Source organism: Notamacropus eugenii, chromosome 2 (genome assembly GCF_028372415.1).
Source record: "Notamacropus eugenii isolate mMacEug1 chromosome 2, mMacEug1.pri_v2, whole genome shotgun sequence".
Taxonomy (NCBI): domain Eukaryota; kingdom Metazoa; phylum Chordata; class Mammalia; order Diprotodontia; family Macropodidae; genus Notamacropus; species Notamacropus eugenii.
In genome coordinates this window covers 90898119-90916415 of record NC_092873.1, presented here as the reverse complement: position 1 = coordinate 90916415, position 18297 = coordinate 90898119, and the positions used below count along the sequence as shown (strand labels likewise).

Below are 18297 nucleotides of genomic sequence, written 5' to 3'. Positions count from 1 at the left end.
ACAACTCCCCACCCCCCTACCCCCGTCTCGGCCCCAGCCCCTTCTGCCCCGTTCCGCTGAAGGCGGGAGCGGCGCCTTTCGCGGAGAGGGCACCGCCGAGGGGGCGCAGCAGCGCCGGGCTCCAGCGCAGGCTGTGCCGTGGCTAGCCCCGTGACCCCGGCCCCAGCCCCGCGCTTCCTGGTTACTGCCTGCCTCGGCAGACAGCCACAACGGCTTTAAAGCAGCGGGGTGAGGGCCAGACGCGGAGTCTGCGGTTCTTCTCGCGGCTGGATTCGGGCCAGGCTCCCCGGCGGCTCGGACCCCAGACCCCCCGGGCCTGTCCCCGCCCTAAAGCTTGGATCTAATGAAAATCCACGGAAAACCAATTGGCATAAACATGCGCTGGTGTTTTCACTCTCTGCCTCGCCCTGTCTCCCGCCCCCCCCCACCCCCCAGGGAAAGCGGCTAGGCCTACGGCCCGGGTCTAGGGGGGACGGGCGCGGGTGGGACTGGGAACCGTGGGATGTCCTGGCCCCCCAGGGACAGACTAAGGGACAAGTAGCCTTGGGGAGCTGCTGCAGCCCGGGGATGGGTCAGCCGTGGGGAAGTACGTGGAGGGGGAGGGGAAGGACTCGGGGCAGGGGTGTTCTCTCTTTCCCCACGGCTCTAACAACTTCTGGGCCACCACGACGGCCGGGGGAGCATGTCGGGTATCTTAGAAACAGCGGGGGCGGGGAGGGGGGGGAGGAATGGTCTCCGCAGCTTCTCCATTTTCTGGGCCAGCCTCAAAGGATGCCGGGAAAAGAGGTTTCTCTTCTCCCTCGCCTTTCTCCCTCCCTTCCTCCTTGACCCCTCCCCTAACCCTCCCCGGCTCTGCAGCCCTCTGCCGCCCCCTGACGTCCGGCTATCGCCCCTGCGGCTCCCGGCCGCGCCCTCCGGAGCTAGCTGGTCCCGCCCCCTCCCTCTCTTCCTTGTAATCGGCGGCTCGGGGACTCCGCCCACCCTGCCGTTTGGGGTCCTCCGCGCTTTTTACCTCTCCGGCCCCGCCCACCGCTTCCCCTCCGGATTGGCTGCTCTCTGCTCCTGGGCCCCGCCCGTTTTCCCGGGGCCCTAGCGTCACGCGCCGCTCCGGCCGCTTCCGGGGTGGGAGGGGTGGGGGTGGGGGGGTCCTCGCTCGCTGCCTTGCGGAGGCCGTGTAAGCTGGGGCCGCAGCCGCGGGAGGTAAGGCCGTTTGGCAGTGCCCGGGGGGCTGCAGAGTGTGGGCGCGGCGTCCTGTGCCCTGGAGTGCAGAGGCCTGCCTGGCTAGAGGCAGCCGTCCCCCCCAGACCCCTCCCAGGAGCTCCCCAGGAACACTGCATCCCACTTTCTCCCCCCTCACCCCGGGCCCCGGAGAATCCCGAGGCACTTTGACTCGCGGGAGGTGCCCCTTGAGGGAAGTGGCTCTGGGGCAAAGGATGCCCGTGGGGTCCCCATGCCAAGCTGGGCGCGGGGACGAGCTGGAACGGCGGGAGTGTGTGGGCCGGGCCTGACAAACGCGGGGGCCCGCCCCAGACGCCTTGCCCCGCGGAGACCCGGCCGGGTGGAGTGGGTGGCCTCTTGGAGTTGCCCCGGGAGACCGATCCTCGGGTCAGAGTAGCCCCCTTCCCGCTGTGGTGTCACCTGGTGCCGGCCTCCTCAGGGTCCTGAGAACCCAGGGCTGGGTCGGGCTGATGATGCCGGTCCCCAACCTCGTGCCAAACTAAGGGTACTACTGGCCCTAGGGAGGTGACGTCATCCCCTCTCGGCTCCGGCCCGCCCCAGACTTCGGTCCCTGCTCCTTGGGCATTTCGGGGGTTGGACGGAGGAGCGTCTTCCGGACCCGAGCCCGGGGATCTCTTAAACCCACGTTTGGGGGGGGGGGGGGTTAGTCCGTCCCTTGTAGGGGCGAAGGGTGTGCTCCATCTTGCCTTTGGGGTCAGGCGGGTGGGGCCCCCAGGTCTGCCCTGAGTTAGGAATCTGATGCTCTTTTGGAAATGGAGCCTCTGCAGTCCAGTCTGGCCTTGGTCCCGGACGATAGGGAGTGGGAAAAGGTGCGTGGTCAGGTAGGGTCCAGCTGGGCCCAACCCGACGAGTACAGAACCCTGCACACAGTAGGTGTTTAATAAATATCTTTTGCATTAAGAGTCTGAAGTGGGTGGTGAGACAAAGACGAAAAATTCTAGGAAGTGTCATCTTGGAGTCCAACTTTTTCATTTAAAAGCCCCAGAAAAGGAGGTTATGACTTGCTTGAGCCTCCCAGGTGGGAGTTGAACCCGGGTGTTTTACACCGCAGTGGTGGATCACAGGTGTCTGACAAGAGGAATGGTATCTGAAATTAGGAGACAATATGTCTTGCCACTTAGTAGCTTTGTGGCCCTTGGGCAAATAACTCCTTTGAGGGCCTCAGTTTCCTCTTCTATCAAAAGGGAAATTTTACTATTTGCGCTTTAAAACCCTACCTTCATACCTCCCTGCATCCTAGTGCTGTTGTGAGGAACTCGCTTTGTAAGCCAGAAAGCCCTGCGGAAATGTGAGTTGATATTATTATGGTTCTTGTACAGTGTCCTGAGGCCTCGGGTAGGGGAAGGGCGAGGTCAAGGTCAGCCTGCTGAAGGGGTTCACCCAGAGTGAAATGGAGAACTTTTGTGCCCCAGGGACCCGAGTGGAGGTGTCCCTCCCGAAGCGCCCCATGCTGACGGCTCCTCCCCTGCCCTGGCTACTGGTGTGATGAGTAACACCACAGCACCCAGTGCCCCCAGGGCTGCCAGCGACTCCATGGTGGGCTACGTGCTTGGCCCCTTCTTCCTCATCACCCTAGTGGGGGTGGTGGTGGCTGTGGTAAGGAGAGAAGCCCTACCTCTGTCCCTCCCTTTACCCCAAAGGCCCTTCCAGGGTGGTGGAAAGATCTCTTGGTTTGGGATGGGAGGTGGTGTGGGGGGTATCCCTGGGGGGGGCCCATCCCCACCCAGTGTGCTTTGTCCTTATTGCAGATGATGTACATCCAGAAGAAGAAAAGGTAAGTGCTGGTCCAGGTGAAGGGAAGAGGGGGCAGGTGAAGGCAGTTCTGCTTCAGGGACTGCTTTGGACTGGGGACCTTCCCAATTGGGCAGCTAGATGGCGCACTGGACAGAATACTGGAAACGGGGGTCAGGACTGGTGTTCAGTTTATGCCTTGGACACTTAATGGCTAGTGTGGCACTAGGCTGCACTTAGCCACTATGTGCCTCAGTTTCCCCATCTCTCAGCACACCTGCCTCATAGGGTTGATCAAAGGTGTGAAGTGCTTTGCAAACTTTGCAGATCAGTTTTCTCAGTCTGGGGTGAAAGTACATTTTATCTTAAAGATTTCTCAATGTCTGTTTTGGGGGCCTAGGCCACTTGGTCTCAGAAATGGTTAGAGGGAAATTAGAAGCCCCCCCCCCCCTTCCTTTCTGGTTAACTTTGCCCAGTCTAGTGAGCAGACAGGTTTTCAGTGTCTGTTTTGAGACCGTCACCTTGGTCTGAGGAATGGGAAGGGGGAAATTGGCGGACCCCTTCCTTCCCAGGGTGGACAGGCTGCGGCACCACCTACTGCCTATGTACAGCTATGACCCAGCAGAAGAACTGCATGAAGCTGAGCAGGAGTTGCTGTGTGAGGTGGGGGATCCCAAGGTGAGTGATTAAATCCTCCCAGGTGAATTTTTTTGGGATCCTGAGCATCCTCGAATAGGGATTATTTTGACCTTTTGTATATGCTGGGCTGGTGAAAGGAGAGGGGAGTGCGGGGTAATGCTTCCCCAACAGGCTGGAAGCATGGTTCACACCTACCCGGTTGCCTGTCTGGGATTCAGGGTTGTACAAGGACATCGTACAGGACGTTTCAAGCTACCTCTTCTCCCCTCGCAGGTGGTCCATGGCTGGCACAGCAGCTACCAGCACAAACGGATGCCCCTTTTGGATGTGAAGACATGAAACTGTGCCCACCCCCTCCCCCCCAATCATGCACTGGCCTCATTGTAGGGGAGACCTTTTTACCTATTACAAGAGTCCAAACTGCTTACTTCTGCTGCCTTCCCCTCCCTAGCAATGACACACCATAGTCATTCCTTAATTGACTTGGTAGCTGGGACTGCCCTCTTACTTCTAGGCAGGGGTTGCCCCCACACCCCCAAGGGGCTAGAACTTCATCTCCATTGTTTTTCTGACTTTGCACTTACCTAAGCACCTTTTGGCAAATCCTACAACTGGAGGGGAGATAGTAGGAATTACCTGGACTTGTGTTGTACTCCTCCCCTCCTTGCCAGATTTGTTCCAGCATGCTCAACTTTGCCCTTGCTACTGTCAGATGCTGGGTTATGGTTTCCTAGGGAGGGATTTGTAGCAGAATCCTCTCTAGGGATGGCTTTGTTTATATTATACAGTGTACATATATTTTGTAAATAAAATGTTTTGTGGATGAGAGTGTGGTTGAGATAGCTCTGGCTAGGGAGAAAGCCCTAGCTATCATACATGTTCTTTGCTGGTAAGGTGAAAGACCCTTTTGGCTCCAGGAACCAGCTGTAAAACTGGCCCAGAGCATTTAAAAGTATATTCTTTAAGCCCATACAAACTATCAATTCAGGGTGTTGTCCCCCCCATAATGAGATTATTACGTCCAGAAAAAAAAGGAGTTAATTTTTTATTCAAGTAACTGCAAATAGGAAACCAGAGTGGGGAGGCCTCATGACGGTGTGGGACCACCCCTTCCCCCACTTTGGGGGACCTCCTTCCCTTAACCCTCCACACTTTAAGATTACCAAAGGAGGGACTGATACAAGTGGGGACAGGCAGCTCCCCTGGGGCCCACCTCCCCAAACAATGTCACTTTTTTTTAGTAAACTAGGCCTGGTGTCCACTATCTCCCCAAGCCCTCCTTTGTGATGATTTGGGGAGGATGAGCAGAGTGGATGGAGGAGGGGCAGAGGGCAGGTGAACATGAGAACCAACAAGACTGTATGGCTGAGTCTGGAAGCCACAGAATGTAAGAACAAAACCGTTTAAAAAAGAAAACCAACAAAACGTGTTCAGAGGTAGATTGTGAACAGAGGGAAGATGTAACCGGCTCCTTGGGGGAGGGGGATGGCATTCTGAAAGGAGGGATGTGGGGCTAGGGAAGAAAAGTCCTTGCAAAACATGCATTCCAAAGGCAAAAATCACAGGCCGAGGAAGGCCAGCCCAGGAGTGGGGGAAATTACTAGGATTGTCAAGTCCCCCTTCTCCCTAGATCTCCTGAGCAGCAAGGAATCAGATGAATCAGACCCTTTCCCTTCCCCGTAGCTACTTTTCAATTAATGCCCGACACCCCAGGCTCCAGCCCAGCCCCATTCCAGTTTGATGCTCAGGAAATGCCAGAGTGTGGAGAGAGCAAAAGGGTGGGTATTGGGGGGGGCCCCCCCTTCCACTCCCAGTAAGAAGTCTGCTTCCACCTCCACCCTTGGGACCAATCCTGACTGGGTAGAAGGTAGAAAGGAGGAGGGGGGTACAGAATATCCCCAGACAGACATCACTGAAGCTGAGCTCTTAGGATCAAAATACACATCTGTCCTTCCCTCTCAAATTCTTTTGAGTTGGGGTGGGGGAGAGGGATGATGGGAAAACAGGAACCCTGGTCCCATTGGGGGGGGGGGGAGGGCCAGAGACAAAGAAACAGGTGTTGGCAGCTAAGTCAAAAGGTTAGCTCTGTCCAGGGCAGGAGGAATACAAAAGAAATCCCAATCCTGGGAAAGGGTGGATGGATGTGGGAGGGGAAGGGAAGGAATACCACCTGCTGTCTGCTCCACCCTGCCCAGCACCATCCCCTCTAGGGTGGCCAGGGTTAGTGTGAATGCATCCAATGTGTGAATGGGGAGGCATTTTTCCCAGGTAGAGCTATTATTTCTCTGACCAGTAAAACCAGGAAGGACGGACTGAGGGAAAGGAAAGGGTGGGGAAAGAAAAATGGGGATTTTTAAAGATCAACATTTTTCTGTCTAGTCCCAGAATAAAAGGGCCGCTGCCGTTGTCGTTGTCATCAAGGGGAATGAGGTAGCGAGATATAAGCAGGCTTGGTTACTGCTCCTCCTCTGAAGACTCCTGGGATATCCCTTCTTCCTCTTCTTTCTCCTGCAGAGAAGGGAAGCCACTGGTTGTAGAAGGATGGGAGGGGGCTGTCTGTACGGGGAGGGGAGAGGGAGACAAAGCTCCCAAAGAAACCTACACACACCAGCTAGCTTCCCGCTCCCTGCCTCCACTTCCTCCAAGGGAAGGGCCCTCCCCCACCCCCTGAACCCACAGGGCCAAACACATTAGGAAGGGGAGCCCAGACTGCCACCCCCCAACACACACCCCATACACACGCCCAGTCCCCCCCCCCAAACCCCAAGTGCTCTAGGGTTGGGATGAGTCAGGGCTGAGTGTGTGGGTGACTCAGCATTCTTGCTACCCGGTTTCATTCATAAAATGAGGAGGAATTTAAAGGGAAAACAGAACTCGTTCCACTTGCTTCCTCTCCACCCCTCCCCCCTCCTGGCTCCCATAGCAGCCTGGCCTCTATCTCCCCAACAACCCCCAAGGCATTCTTTCCACTACAGAGGGGGAGGGGAATTCAGGAGGAAGGGGGGAAAGGAAGTAACCGGTCTAAACTCAGAGCAATCCTCCTTGGCAAGAGGAGGAAAAGCAAGCACAAAGGCAGATAGGGCAGGGGGACCCCATCTCCTGGTGGGCAGTTGTGGCAGAACAGGAGAAGAAGAGCGAGTGAGCCACCTGGCTAGATCTACCCTTTGTTTCTGTCTCTCCTGGACCCGTGGATCCTGCCCCGTTTCTCAGAGGAACCCCGGCCAGTCCAGAAAGTCCCCACAGGGTCGAAACAAGATCCCCAGAACACTAGAGAGCAGGAGCTGGCTGTAAGGGGGTGGCCGAGAGCTGACCTTGGTGAAGGAAAGGGAAGTGAGTTCTGGAGAACACTCACAGGGTGGGAATTCGGGGACACCGCACGGACCCAGGGCGGCCCCCATGCCAGGCAGAGACTCCAAAACAAGCTGCTTCCTGTTACTCACTCCTGGAGGTCTGCCAGGTGCGGTTTCTCTTCTTCCACCCCCCACCCCAGGGGAGGGGGACTGGTTTGGCTGAAGACAGAAAGCCACTGGTAGTAGGACAGGGTAGAAGGGGGTAAGTGGGAGGAGAAGGAAAATGGTTACGGTACACAGCTGCTTATAAGACTGGAGTACCTGTGCTTCAGGTTAACCACCACCTTGCAGACTACCCTGGGCAGCTTCCCCCAGCCTCGAAAGCCATCTGTTCTCCTCACTAGGAGGTCCCCAACCTTGACACTAGTAATCATCGTACCCCCTGGTTACTACTTCCCCACTTTTATTGGTCTAAGGTAGGTAGTCCGTGGAGAAGAAATTAGGAGTTTTAGTGGACAAAACTGCCTTGGGAGGAATATAGGAAGAGTAGGGGGAAGAAAAGAAAAGAAAGATTGGGGGGAAGAAACTCCGTGCAGGGCACTGATACTTGAGATTCCTTGACCAATCCAGATCCTAGAGGTAGAAGCAGGTGCCCCGTCTATCCCAGAGTACAGTCTCTCTTTCCATTCTCTCATACGTGCATCTCTTATACTTACCAGCTTTTTGGGTCTACCTCTTGGTTTCCTCCCTGGTGCAGTGGTGGTTTTCTAGAGGGGAACAGACCCAGGAATTAAATAGTTAAAAAAAAAAAAAAAAGGAAGCAAAGGCTCTAATTTTCTCCCACAGGTGTGGTGAACTGATCCCATCTCTACACAACCCAGAACGGTTGACATCTCTCCCACACTAGGTAGGATTTACCCTCAACACAAGACTCCTATACGTACACCACCCCCCCCCACAACCACCACCACACACCTCCTCACTCCCTTTTCCTCCCACCAGAGACCTCAGTCTCTTCCACCCATGACTCAGAGGATATGAGTCGAGCCTTCAAAATAAATAAATAAATAAAGCAAAAACAGCTTCTCAAAGAAGCCATCATGTTGTCCCCCCACCCCCACCCCACGTGTTCAGCCTCTTCCCTTTCCTTTACCACCCCCTCAATAACAGAATTTTCTGGGGGATGAATGGAGCACGCCCCCTCCCTTCTACACCCAAGATGAATCATTTCCCATTCTCCTCAAGGCCAGGAGAATCAGAAGGGGGCTAAAGCCCCTCTGGCCAACACCAATCTCTTTCCTCTCCAACCCTACGTGATAATTTAACTTTTATAAAAGTTTGTAAAAGACATTTTATGAAGTACTAGTCTACAGCAGGTCATCCTTTAAAATGTTTCTCATACTTTATACCATCTGATCCTCACAAACAGCCCCATGAGATAAAAATACAAGTATTCTTTTATTTCTCATTTGAAAAATGAGGAAACCAAAGCACATATGCAACGAGGTCACAAAGCAAGTAACAAAGCAGGGAGCCTCAAATCTCCTAGTTGGAAATCCAGTGTCCTTTTCCACTAATAATAGCTTGCATTTACATAGCTTTCACCATGTGCCAGGCACAGTGCTAAGCTCTTTACAGTTACCCTCGTTGTATCTTCACAACCACACTGGGAGAGGTAGGGGCTATTAATTATCCCCATTTTACAGAGACCAGAGATAAGGGGGAACCTGCCCTGGATCACACCTGAACTCCAGGTCCACACAGCTCTATCCTCTGAGCCATTCCCACCCCTGCCACTGTATCCCCCAACTCCAAGACAGGACACTAGGCTTGGTCAATGCTGGGAGACACGCACACACACCCATATACATCTATATAAACCTTGCCTGTGTATACATATACAATCACTCTGCCTCCAGCAGCCCTCCTCCCACCCCCATATTCTGTTGAGTAAAAAAAAAAAACCTCTTAACTTCCTCCTAAATCTATGCCCAAGGAGACCAAAATTGCTGCCTAAATGAGGGAAACCTTTTTCTCCCCCAGGAACTCACCCGGCCTTTCGCAGCCCCCTTGTTCTTGCTTCCCTTTGGTCTGCCCCGGGGTCTCTTGGGAGTTGGTGCCTCACTGGGCTCCTTCTGGAGGAAAGATGGGGCAAGGAGTAGAAAACAGAGGAAGAATGAACAGAGGGGACAGGGTAGGCACTCTCTCACCCACCAAATAAACAATTGCATCATGTTTCTCAAACATCAGGGAAGTCACAAATTTCTTGCCTTATAAGAACCTTAGTTAAGTAGAATGAAAGTTACTGAACCCATTTTACAGATAAAGTGAAATGGATTTAAGGTTACCCAAATACCAGTTGCTCTTTCCTTTCCATGATGAAGAATGGGAAGGGAATTCTAAGAATGGTTATTACCCCTGCACCCTACAAGGTTGCCAAAGAAGGGCAACCATGACATCTTTCTAAGCCTCTGATTCATTACCTATACATCAGGATACCACTCTTCCTTGATGCTTTTTCTTATGGCAGAAAGAATATTTTTTAAAAAACCCTCTGGACCTGCTTTCTGCCTGGGGCCCTGGGCTCCCCCAACACCTCCAATTCTATTGCATTCCCTGTTTATTGCCCCTCAACAGATAATCTAACTTCTCCCTCACACCTCTTCCTATCAGTCTCCCAGTGGGGCAAAAATAAAGGTAAAGGAGTGAAAGACCAAGCAGAAGAAAAAGCTACTTCAGAATTCTGGGGCTCTGCCAAACCACCTCCCCCAGGGAAACAAAGTAAAGTCCGAGACCCCACCTTGGAGGTCCCTACCTTTGCTGTTGAAATTTTCATAAGCCAAAGAGAAATAAAAAGCTAATGAATAATGCATGAGCAATGAGGGAAAGGCGTCCCAGCTATGGTTTCTTCAGTCACCTGGGCTGTTTATAGCTACAGTCCAAGAAACCCAACACCCATTTCCCTGCTCCACAGCAGCCAGCCACAAGAAGGAAGGTGACCACTGGGACAGTCAGCTCTGGAGGGGAGGGAGAGATGGAAAGGATGCTCAAGGGTGATTAAAGAGAGTGGAGAATCGCCAACCTCACCAAGCAGGGCATCTCCCAGGGATGGGGAACACAGAACTGACCCTTTCTTCCATTCTTTCCCTACACAAACCTTCCCTCTCCATCATCTAGAAACTACTCCTTGAAAGATGTCACATCTATTACTCATCCAAAACAGTGAGCAGGGGTTTTGTACGACGGGCATGTATCTCCATTTTACTGATGAGTTCCAAAGGTAATCTGACCTACACTCAATTCACAAAGTCTTTCCAGCTCCACCTTGGGATTCCTTAGCTAAGGCCCTCTTTTCTTCCTTCAAAATCCACCCCACAAAGGGGTTTAAGTGTTTATCAGCAGATGCTTAGGGAGCTTGGACATCGAAGGCTCAGGAAATTCAGCACATTTTAGCAATGACTAACATTTATTAATACAGCACCTACTATGTGCCAAGTGCTTGACAAATAGCTCATTTGGTCCTCACAGCAACCCTGAAACATTACTGTCATTCTACAAATGAAGAAACTGAGGCAAACAGGTTAAATGACTTGTCCAGGGTCACACAGCTAGTAAATGTCTGAGGCCATATGTCAACTCAGGTCTTCCCGAATCCAGGCTCAGCACTCTATCCACTCTAACATCTAGGTGCCTTGGCTTCTCTCCCTCTACCTCCAAAACTGACCATTCCAAGTGGTCATTTCCTTCCTTCTGGTTGACTTTGGCCAGAAAGAGGCTTATGGGCCAAGGGGCGTGAGTGGGTGTTGGATTACTTGGACTGCAGCTATAGACAAGCCACCTGAGATCTATCCCAAGGACAAAGGCTCACTTGGTCCCTACTTGGTCCAAGCTGACCATCATCCCCAACAAATCATGCTGATTATGGGGTTCTCTCCCTTTTTTCCTTCCCTGGAGGACTGTAACAGAACAACAGTATCCTCCCCTTTCTTCGCACAAAGAGTAGGGCTGGGGAAATTGTATCAGAAAGAAAGAAGACTGATACTATGATCCAACCCCTTCATATTACAAATGAGAAAAAGAAGGCTGAGAGTCAGTGATTTGCTTGGGGTTACAAGGCTAGCAAACTAGTAGAAGAGAGGGATCAACTGGTAGTGCACTTCACTCTCCTGACTACTATGATCCCATGTGTTAAGAGTTTAGCTCAGGGATGGGAACTGGGCTTTCCTAGGTTCTGTCCCCCACCTCTTCAGTACTGGGTTCTTTCTCCCTCCCAGCAAGATGACAGCAGATACCAGAATCTTTCTCACGGTCAATACTGTAGCAGTAGGTACGATGACAGGGAAGGGAGAATGACGTCTAGCTTCCTCTGCTCCAATTTTTCTGGTATTCCAAATTTACTCCCCCCCAGTTGACCCAGAAGGTTACATTGAGGCACCACTAGGTTATACTCATTCTCAGGCCCAACAGAAAACTGCAGTCTAAGTCTCCACAGATTTACAAATTGCAGGACTATTTAAAAGTGGGGTTCCAAGAGAGACAATACCTTTCCAAATGTTATAAAACTAAGTAGGAAGGTTAGATTTGAATCTAGTCCCGACTCCTAACCCAAATGATCTTTCTACTAACAGAATGGTGAAATAAAAGCATTGGACCAATTCCCTTCTTTGACATTGTACCCTTATTGGAAGACCCCTAGAACCTTGCGGGGGTTGGGAGGAGACAGGACAGGCTGGGAGTTGCAGATACTTTCAGACATCTTTACCACGAACTTACCGGGGGCTGTTTCCTGGGTCGGCCCCGCCCTCTCTTCTCAGACCCGTCTTTCTCTTGCTTGGAGGCCAGAGGCTGGCTGGACTTTGAACCAGATTCACTCATCCTTCCCCCTTCTCTACTGAGAGCTGGTAAAGGGTAGGGGGATGGGGTTCTGGGTGGGGGAGAGAATCATAAAAAAAAAAAAAAAAAAGATTATAAAACTCTTCTTGTAGCCAGCTGCCACCATTCCCTCATTCTTCTCTCCCCCTGCACCACCAAGCCATTCCCACTCCCCCTCCCTCTGTCCTAAGCATGGAATTCCCTGGCTCCAACCCAAGCTGGTTCCTCCCCTCCTTCTTCAGTAGCATCTGCTATCTGAGCAGTGGTGGGGGCCGGACAAGATGGAGTTAATCTGTGTCTTATCTCCCCAGCTCAGAAAGGCTCTTTGTCCCAACCCCAGTTTCTGCCACCCCCATAGGGCCCAGGGCAGAAGTGGAGGCACAACCCGCCTACCAACCTAGCTTTTCCAGGTAGGGACCCGCCCAGAAGCAAAGTTTGGAAGAGAAGGGAAGGGGAATGGGGGAGGGGAGGGTAGCACATTCAGGCTGTGCTCGGCACCACAAACATCACTTAGGACCCTCCCTTCCTCTGCCAAGCCTGTTTCACAGGATAAAAGAAACTGAGGTACTAACTAGGGAAGAAAGAAAGTACTCTGAGGATGGGACATGTTTGGAGAGGACTTACCACTATGCCTTGTATGACCTTGGGGAAGCTACCTAATTCCCCTGGCCTGTTTCCTCATCTGTTAAATGAGGCTGGTATTTAGGATCCTGGGTTCTGGTCCAGTTTCAGCCACTTTACATTTGAGAATTATTCGGGGCCAGCTAGGTAACACAATAGATAAAGATCTGGACCTAGAGTCAAGAGATGACCCAAGTTCGAATCTAGCCTAAGAGACATTCTACCTGTGACCCTGGCCAAGTCACTGAACCTGTTTGTCTGTCTCCTCAACTGTAACAGGGCAATAATCACAACACTTACCTGGCAGGTTTATTGTTGGGATCAAAGGAGGTAATACTTGTAAAGCTCTTAGCATAGCAGTTGCTATAATAAATGTTTATTCCTTTCCCCTCCCACCTCAAGAGACTCAAAGATCTGTGCTCCCCTCTTTGCAGTTTCCTTCACCCTCCCCATCCCCTCTCTACCCGTATCTTCAAAAGGTCAAAGGTCCAAACATTCCTTTTGTGTACCAAGGAGAGACTATTTGGATGCTTAAAAAAGTTCTAGAAAAAGTCCAGAAAGTTCTAGAAACTTGGTTCTAGGTAATCTAATCTGTCCTATTTGCCTACAGGCAGTTTCACTCTTCAAGCATCCTCTTAACTTTTCTCAAAGTTCTAGGATTGAGTCACCTGCAGTTAGAGCAATCTTCCAAATGTTAAACCTAAGATTTCCCTTACTGTATAAAGGTGAAACATTTCACAATCAGGCAGCTAAGAACAGGACTGTATGTAAGAAGCTCTCCCATCTAATGCCAAATCATTTCCATCCACAGCCTTAGCCCTGCATCTGTGAACTGGGGAGAGCATTACTATCACTATCTACCTCACAGGGCTGTGGTGAATGAAGCCTGGAGGTGACATAGGAGCTGGGCCCAAGACGTCAAGGCAGAGGGAACCCCTCCCCCATGAGGAAATTCCTTCCTCTAAAGAAGATCTTACAGAATTGCTGAGGGGCTTTAGTGACGTGACTTGTCTAGGGTCACAAAGCCAGCATTTGTCAGATGTAAGACATGAACTAGTTTTCATGACTCAGAGATGGACTCTACTAGTTTACTTCACCACCTCCCTTCTTTCTTAAAGTAATTCTAGGAGAGAGGTGGGGCATCAAGGCCACATGTGGCCCTTCAGATCCTCAAGTTTGGCCCTTTGAATCCAAACTTCACAGAACAAATCCCCTTAACAAAAGGATTTGTTCTGTATAATTTGGACTCAGTCAAAAGGCTGCACCGAGGACCTAGAAGACCACATGTGGCCTCATGGCTCCAAGTTCCCCAAACCTGTTCCTAGAAGAAAGGAATCATGGTTCTTATCAGAGATTGGAATCTCTTTCCTAGACTTGAAACATGAACTCCATGAGTTATTACCCCATTCTAAATTATTATTCCCAAGTCACAGATGGAAGACCAAGGTTAAAAATGACCACTGATCAGTCACATAGAGGGGTACTTGAGTCTCTCGAGAGACTAGAACCTTGGAGTTTGGACTCCTCTTTTGCCTGCCCAGGATTAACCTTTCAGGGAACAGGCACTCCTTTGCTCCAAATTCCACACACTGTCCCCCCCTGATCACTCAATGCATCACCTTGATGGGAATCATCCATAAAATAAGGATAATGCAATAATTGCAATGCTTATCCCTGGAAGATCAAATAAAAGAAAAGGGGAGGAAATAAGAGAAATAGAGCTGAAATGGATATTGGTCTATACATGAGGAACTGAAACCCAAAGACTTCATTTAAAAGTGGCCTGACCAAAATCCTAGGGGTTAAATGACAGGAGGCAGGATTTAATCCAGGTTCACACTCCAAAACCAGCCCCCTTCCTGCTGGATCATGTCTTTCCAATTCTATATGCCATTAGACTAAAAAAAACTTAAGTCTCAAAACTTTAATTTTTTTGTTGTGTTTCTAAGTAGTTTTTTAAAATAGTTTTTTCAGTACGTACTCATACATACACAGATTTTAAAACAAAACATGTTTTGTAAACTGATCTCAATGGATTCTGAAGCCCCCTCATCTTTCTGCCCTGGGGAAATTCTCTCCACAGCAGGTCTCTGCCCTATTGGTAATTATTGTATTTTATAACATTTCAGATTTTGAGATACTTTTAAACAAGGTGGTTTGGTGATTTATCCTGCTTTGTAATTAGTGGTTTGCCTTGCTTTGTAATTAGACAGTGATTAGAATCTTATATTACACCACAGGTTTCCGTTAAAAACGAAACAAAATTAATCAGCTAAATGAGAGCCCAACTCATATGAAATCTGGACCATCTGCCCCATCCCTCCCCCCAAGTTCCCACCCAGGAATTGCAATTCACTCAGTCATCCTTGCAAGTCAACTCTGAGCACAAACACCTGCTTGTTCTGGGATGGGAGGTCTGGGGAGGGGGATGTGAGGTAAGAGATGGGGGACCCAGCCCTAGACCCTTTTAAGCCTCTTCCTGCTTAGTCATACCTGAAACCTCTGAGACCCACTCCTTAACATTTGCTGCTGCTCAGCTCACCCAAAACCTGTGTTTCTACTTCCTGGGAGAACGAAGCATCAAATTAAAATGAACGGCCTCACCAAAAGGAGGAGGCAAATTCGGTCGTTCCACCTCAAGTCTTGGAGCCTTACTTGTGAGCGCTCTGGAACGGACCTTCCCTGCACCTATCCAACTCCGACGAGGACACTGAGGCCCAGGCTGGGTAAGAGGTGGGAAGGGCAGGGCTGGCTCCCTTCCCTTCCCTTCCCCAGGTGGAATCACACTACCTGGTGGGAGGCTTGCACAGCCCTCCTCCCCCAGGAAGCTGGGCTTGTGCAGAAACCAGGCCATCGGCCTCGGAAGCTTTCGGGGGAACCTCATTTCCAGGCCTGGCTCCCAGTGAGTTAGTGACTACACCACGCTCCCTGCCCCCAATGCCTACCAGTCAGCCGGTTACCTGTCCCTTTGGGGGTGAATGGGGAAACAATGGCTGGGTGCCCCTTCGCACCCCCCCAGAAAACCAGGGGTGCCAAACGAGCTAGTCGCAACAGGGCCCCACAAAGCTGAGAAACCTGTTTGTGGGGGCGGGAAGGCCGGCCTGGCCCGGCCCGGGGTGAGAGCAGCGAGCCGCCGGCTCCAGTCTCCGGGCGGGGTGGGGCTGGGGCGGCTTAAACCCCATTTACTCCAAAGGAGCCCCGCCTCCCGGGGGGAGGGGAGGGCCACCGGCGGGGGGGGCACCAGCCCTCCGCCACTACCTTGACTTTCCTCTCCCTCCGCTCCCGCGGGGGGATGGGCACAACCCGACGCACGTGCCCACCGGCCCCCTCCCGGGCCCAGCTTCTCCCTCGTGCCCCCTCCACCACCGGGTCCTCCGCAAGGAGCAGCCCCTCCCCTTACGGCAGAACGGGAGGTGGAAGCGGGGGGCGGGGAGGCCGAGGGAGCCGAACCCCGGCGTCCCTCTCCCTCCCGGGGGGCTACCTGCGAGCGCGCGAGTCCCCTCCCCCCAGACCTCCCGCGCCAATCCCGGGTTTCCGCCTCCGAGCCCGGGCAGGGGGCGTGCGGCGCCCCCCATGCGGGCCTCCCCCCGGCGGCCGCTCGCGCAGCCCGGGAGCCTGGGAATAAAGCCGGCAGCGCGCGCTTCCCGCCCCCTCCCCGCACGCGCGGCGGCGGCGCCCCCCGCCCCTCCCCTCCCTCCGTCGGCGGCCTCCGCAGCCGCGGGCGCTCACCGGCAGCGGGCCGGCTCGGGTGCGTAGCTCCGGGCTGCGGGGAATGACCTGGCCAGGCTTCGTGCTCGGGCCGCTCGGCTCCTCCCGCCGCCGCCGCCGCCGCTCGCTACAAATGCGGATCTGAAACCGGGAGAGGAGAGAAGCGCTCAGAGACCGCCGGCCGCGTGCTCCGCGCCCAGGCCCCCGCGGGGTATTTATGTGTCACATTGGGGGGGGCGAGGGCAGGAGGGGAGGGGGGTAGAAAAATAGAAAGAAAAAGAACGGAGGCGAGCGGCAGGAAGCCGGTCCGGCCCGTGCGTCCCCCCACCCGCAATCAATCAATAAATAGAAATTATTGCGAGGGTGGTGGGTGGGGAGGAAGAGGAGGAAAAAGAAGGTAGAAAGCCGCCCGAGCAGCAGCCGCGAACTCACGCCCTCTTGGAGCGGCGCCAGCTCCAGAAATAGCCCCGGCTCACACTCCCAATTAGAGAAGCGCAGCCCCGGCTCAGGAGAGCTTAAAAAGAGACCGGGGCAGGGGGGAGCACGGGGGGGCGGCCCGGGGGCCGGCCCGCGCGCAGGCTGTGTCACCGCAGGGGGCGGGGCCATGCAAATGAGCTGGGGATTTAAAAAGGCGGCCTCGGCTAACGTGCTAGGTGGGCGCGGATGGGGGTGGGGTGAGGTGAGGGGGGCGGGTGAGCGCGGGCCTGAGGGATCAGGTTTCGAGGGGGGGGGCCGGGCTCGGGGCGGGGTGGGTTCCTGAGTACCTGTCTCCACGTGGTCCTGGGGCTGGGGGCTGAGGGCGCGTGGTCGAGTGTGGGGTCTGGAGGTGGAAGTGCGTTACTACGCACTGTTCGGAGAAGCCCTGGGGTTGTGGTTCTTGGGGAGGGACGCACATGCCCGATTGGATAGTCTCCTTCCTTTTCCCCTCCCCTTTTCCCCTCCCCCTCCCAGTTTCCCTCGGTGAAAGTAGGGGTCTCTTTTCTTGTTTGTTAGGGGCAGTTTCGAGCCAGCGAGGCCGGGATGGTGTAGTGGAAAGGGCGCCAGGCTTGCAGCCAGAAGGGCTTCTCTGCCTTTTATGCGCTGTAGGACTTAGAGGAAGTCAGCGTAACCTCTGTGGCACCCAGATTCCTCAGGCGTGAAAAGAGGCACTTGGACTAAATCGTATCCCTAAGGGTCTCTTGCCCCTTTATTCTAGGAACCCCCCCCCCACACACAAGCAAACCTCCAACCCTGGCGCGGAGGTGGGACGATTTGGGTGGGACGAGCCTAAGCGTGTGGGTGAGGGGGTGTACAGGTATGTACAGGCGAGATTAGTACCGGTGCCCCCCGACTGGGTGCCTGCGAGTGTGAGAGCTGAACGCTGAAACACCTGTTAGCACGGCCCTAATAAGAAAAGAATAAACAATTAGCCAATTTATGGTTTTTCTCCTTATAAAGTACTCCACTTCCCTAAACTAAGTTAGGTTGTCAAGGGGCTTTATTCCTTGTCTTACTTGTGAAAGGGTTGACCAAAGTTTGGCTGACTGGTAAATGCGAGACGGTTTGAATTAAAACGTGTGTGAAATCAAACTAATTTATTAATGGACACTAATGGCCTGTAATCAAGGCACAGCCTGGTAGTCGAACGTTTAGCTTGTTTGCCTAAAATGTAAACCAGGGAATGCCCTTTGGGCAGTTGAGCTGGCGGCTGTGTTAGTTTTCCTGGGGTTCCTTGTGCCGGACACCCTTCTCTGCCCCCTCCACCCCCTCCCAACTCCTTGTAAAATGGGAGGCGGACACACTTTGAGAATGGAAAGAAGTAGAAAGTCGCCTGCAGTGAAAGGGACAGACCCGGGGAGGAGAGATGGCGCCTTCCTCAGCTCCCAAACCTTCGGGCCCCCGAATTCCTGAAGGCGTCCTCACTACCTCCTGCGATGAGGGGTATAGCCATGCGGGGCTCGGTGACACACGCTCGACTGTGACTCACATGTTTTTTTCTTTATTTCTTCCTTCCCGTGTCATTCATTCCCTGGCCCTTTCCCTTCCAAGAAGAAAAAAGTTCTAAGGAAGAAAAATCCCAAGCCCTAAACCAAGAGCCATAGTGAGGACCCAGCCCTGGCATGGGGAGGCGTCCTTCTTTCCCCTACCTCAATCTGGAAATCTTTAAAAATGCTTTTAAAGCGGGGGGGTAGGGGGGGAGCCACTGGGCAGTTGACTG

The 18297-nt window shown here is 53.0% G+C and overlaps 2 protein-coding genes across 14 annotated transcripts; one reads left to right on the top strand and one right to left on the bottom strand.

Moving 5' to 3' along the window:
- The first annotated feature begins 1024 nt into the window (after window positions 1-1024).
- SMIM29 (small integral membrane protein 29) lies at window positions 1025-4435 on the top strand. Of its 3 annotated transcripts, none has more exons than XM_072641797.1 (5): window positions 1025-1200; window positions 2652-2835; window positions 2988-3013; window positions 3543-3648; window positions 3883-4435. In XM_072641797.1, the coding sequence occupies exons 2-5, from the start codon at window positions 2725-2727 to the stop codon at window positions 3946-3948; spliced, it is 309 nt and encodes a 102-aa protein (XP_072497898.1). In that variant the 5' UTR covers window positions 1025-1200; window positions 2652-2724; the 3' UTR covers window positions 3949-4435. The 3 variants fall into 3 exon arrangements, with proteins under 3 accessions (XP_072497898.1, XP_072497899.1, XP_072497897.1); XM_072641798.1 differs by having other exon boundaries at window positions 1088-1200; window positions 2559-2835; XM_072641796.1 differs by lacking the exon at window positions 1025-1200 and adding an exon at window positions 2485-2527.
- Window positions 4436-4629: 194 nt separating this feature from the next.
- Window positions 4630-17031, bottom strand: HMGA1 (high mobility group AT-hook 1). 11 transcript variants are annotated; one of them, XR_011974170.1, is made up of 7 exons: window positions 16865-16982; window positions 16122-16241; window positions 11673-11823; window positions 8951-9034; window positions 7616-7666; window positions 6962-7135; window positions 4630-6117 (listed from the first exon to the last, which is right to left on the bottom strand). XR_011974170.1 is itself a non-coding variant. In XM_072641787.1 (7 exons), coding segments are annotated over exons 3-7 (396 nt in total). In that variant the 5' UTR covers window positions 11775-11823; window positions 16122-16241; window positions 16865-16984; the 3' UTR covers window positions 4630-6115. The 11 variants fall into 11 exon arrangements, 9 of the variants coding, with proteins under 9 accessions (XP_072497888.1, XP_072497892.1, XP_072497896.1 ...); XR_011974172.1 differs by lacking the exon at window positions 16865-16982 and adding an exon at window positions 16533-16714; XM_072641787.1 differs by having other exon boundaries at window positions 6962-7118; window positions 16865-16984.
- Between the last annotated feature and the right edge of the window lie 1266 nt (window positions 17032-18297).

Excerpts from the sequence above, each read along its gene's own strand:
- HMGA1 (XM_072641787.1), bottom strand. The coding sequence starts at position 11,774 with ATGAGTGAATCTGGTTCAAAGTCCAGCCAGCCTCTGGCCTCCAAGCAA. Across the intron at positions 9,035-11,672 it reads GACCCAGGAAACAGCCCCCG|AAGGAGCCCAGTGAGGCACC; the intron begins GTAAGTTCGTGG and ends TCTTTCCTCCAG. Across the intron at positions 7,119-7,615 it reads GAGGTAGACCCAAAAAGCTG|CCAAACCAGTCCCCCTCCCC; the intron begins GTAAGTATAAGA and ends TTCTGTCTTCAG.
- SMIM29 (XM_072641796.1), top strand. Across the intron at positions 2,836-2,987 it reads TGGGGGTGGTGGTGGCTGTG|ATGATGTACATCCAGAAGAA; the intron begins GTAAGGAGAGAA and ends TCCTTATTGCAG. Across the intron at positions 3,014-3,542 it reads TACATCCAGAAGAAGAAAAG|GGTGGACAGGCTGCGGCACC; the intron begins GTAAGTGCTGGT and ends CTTCCTTCCCAG.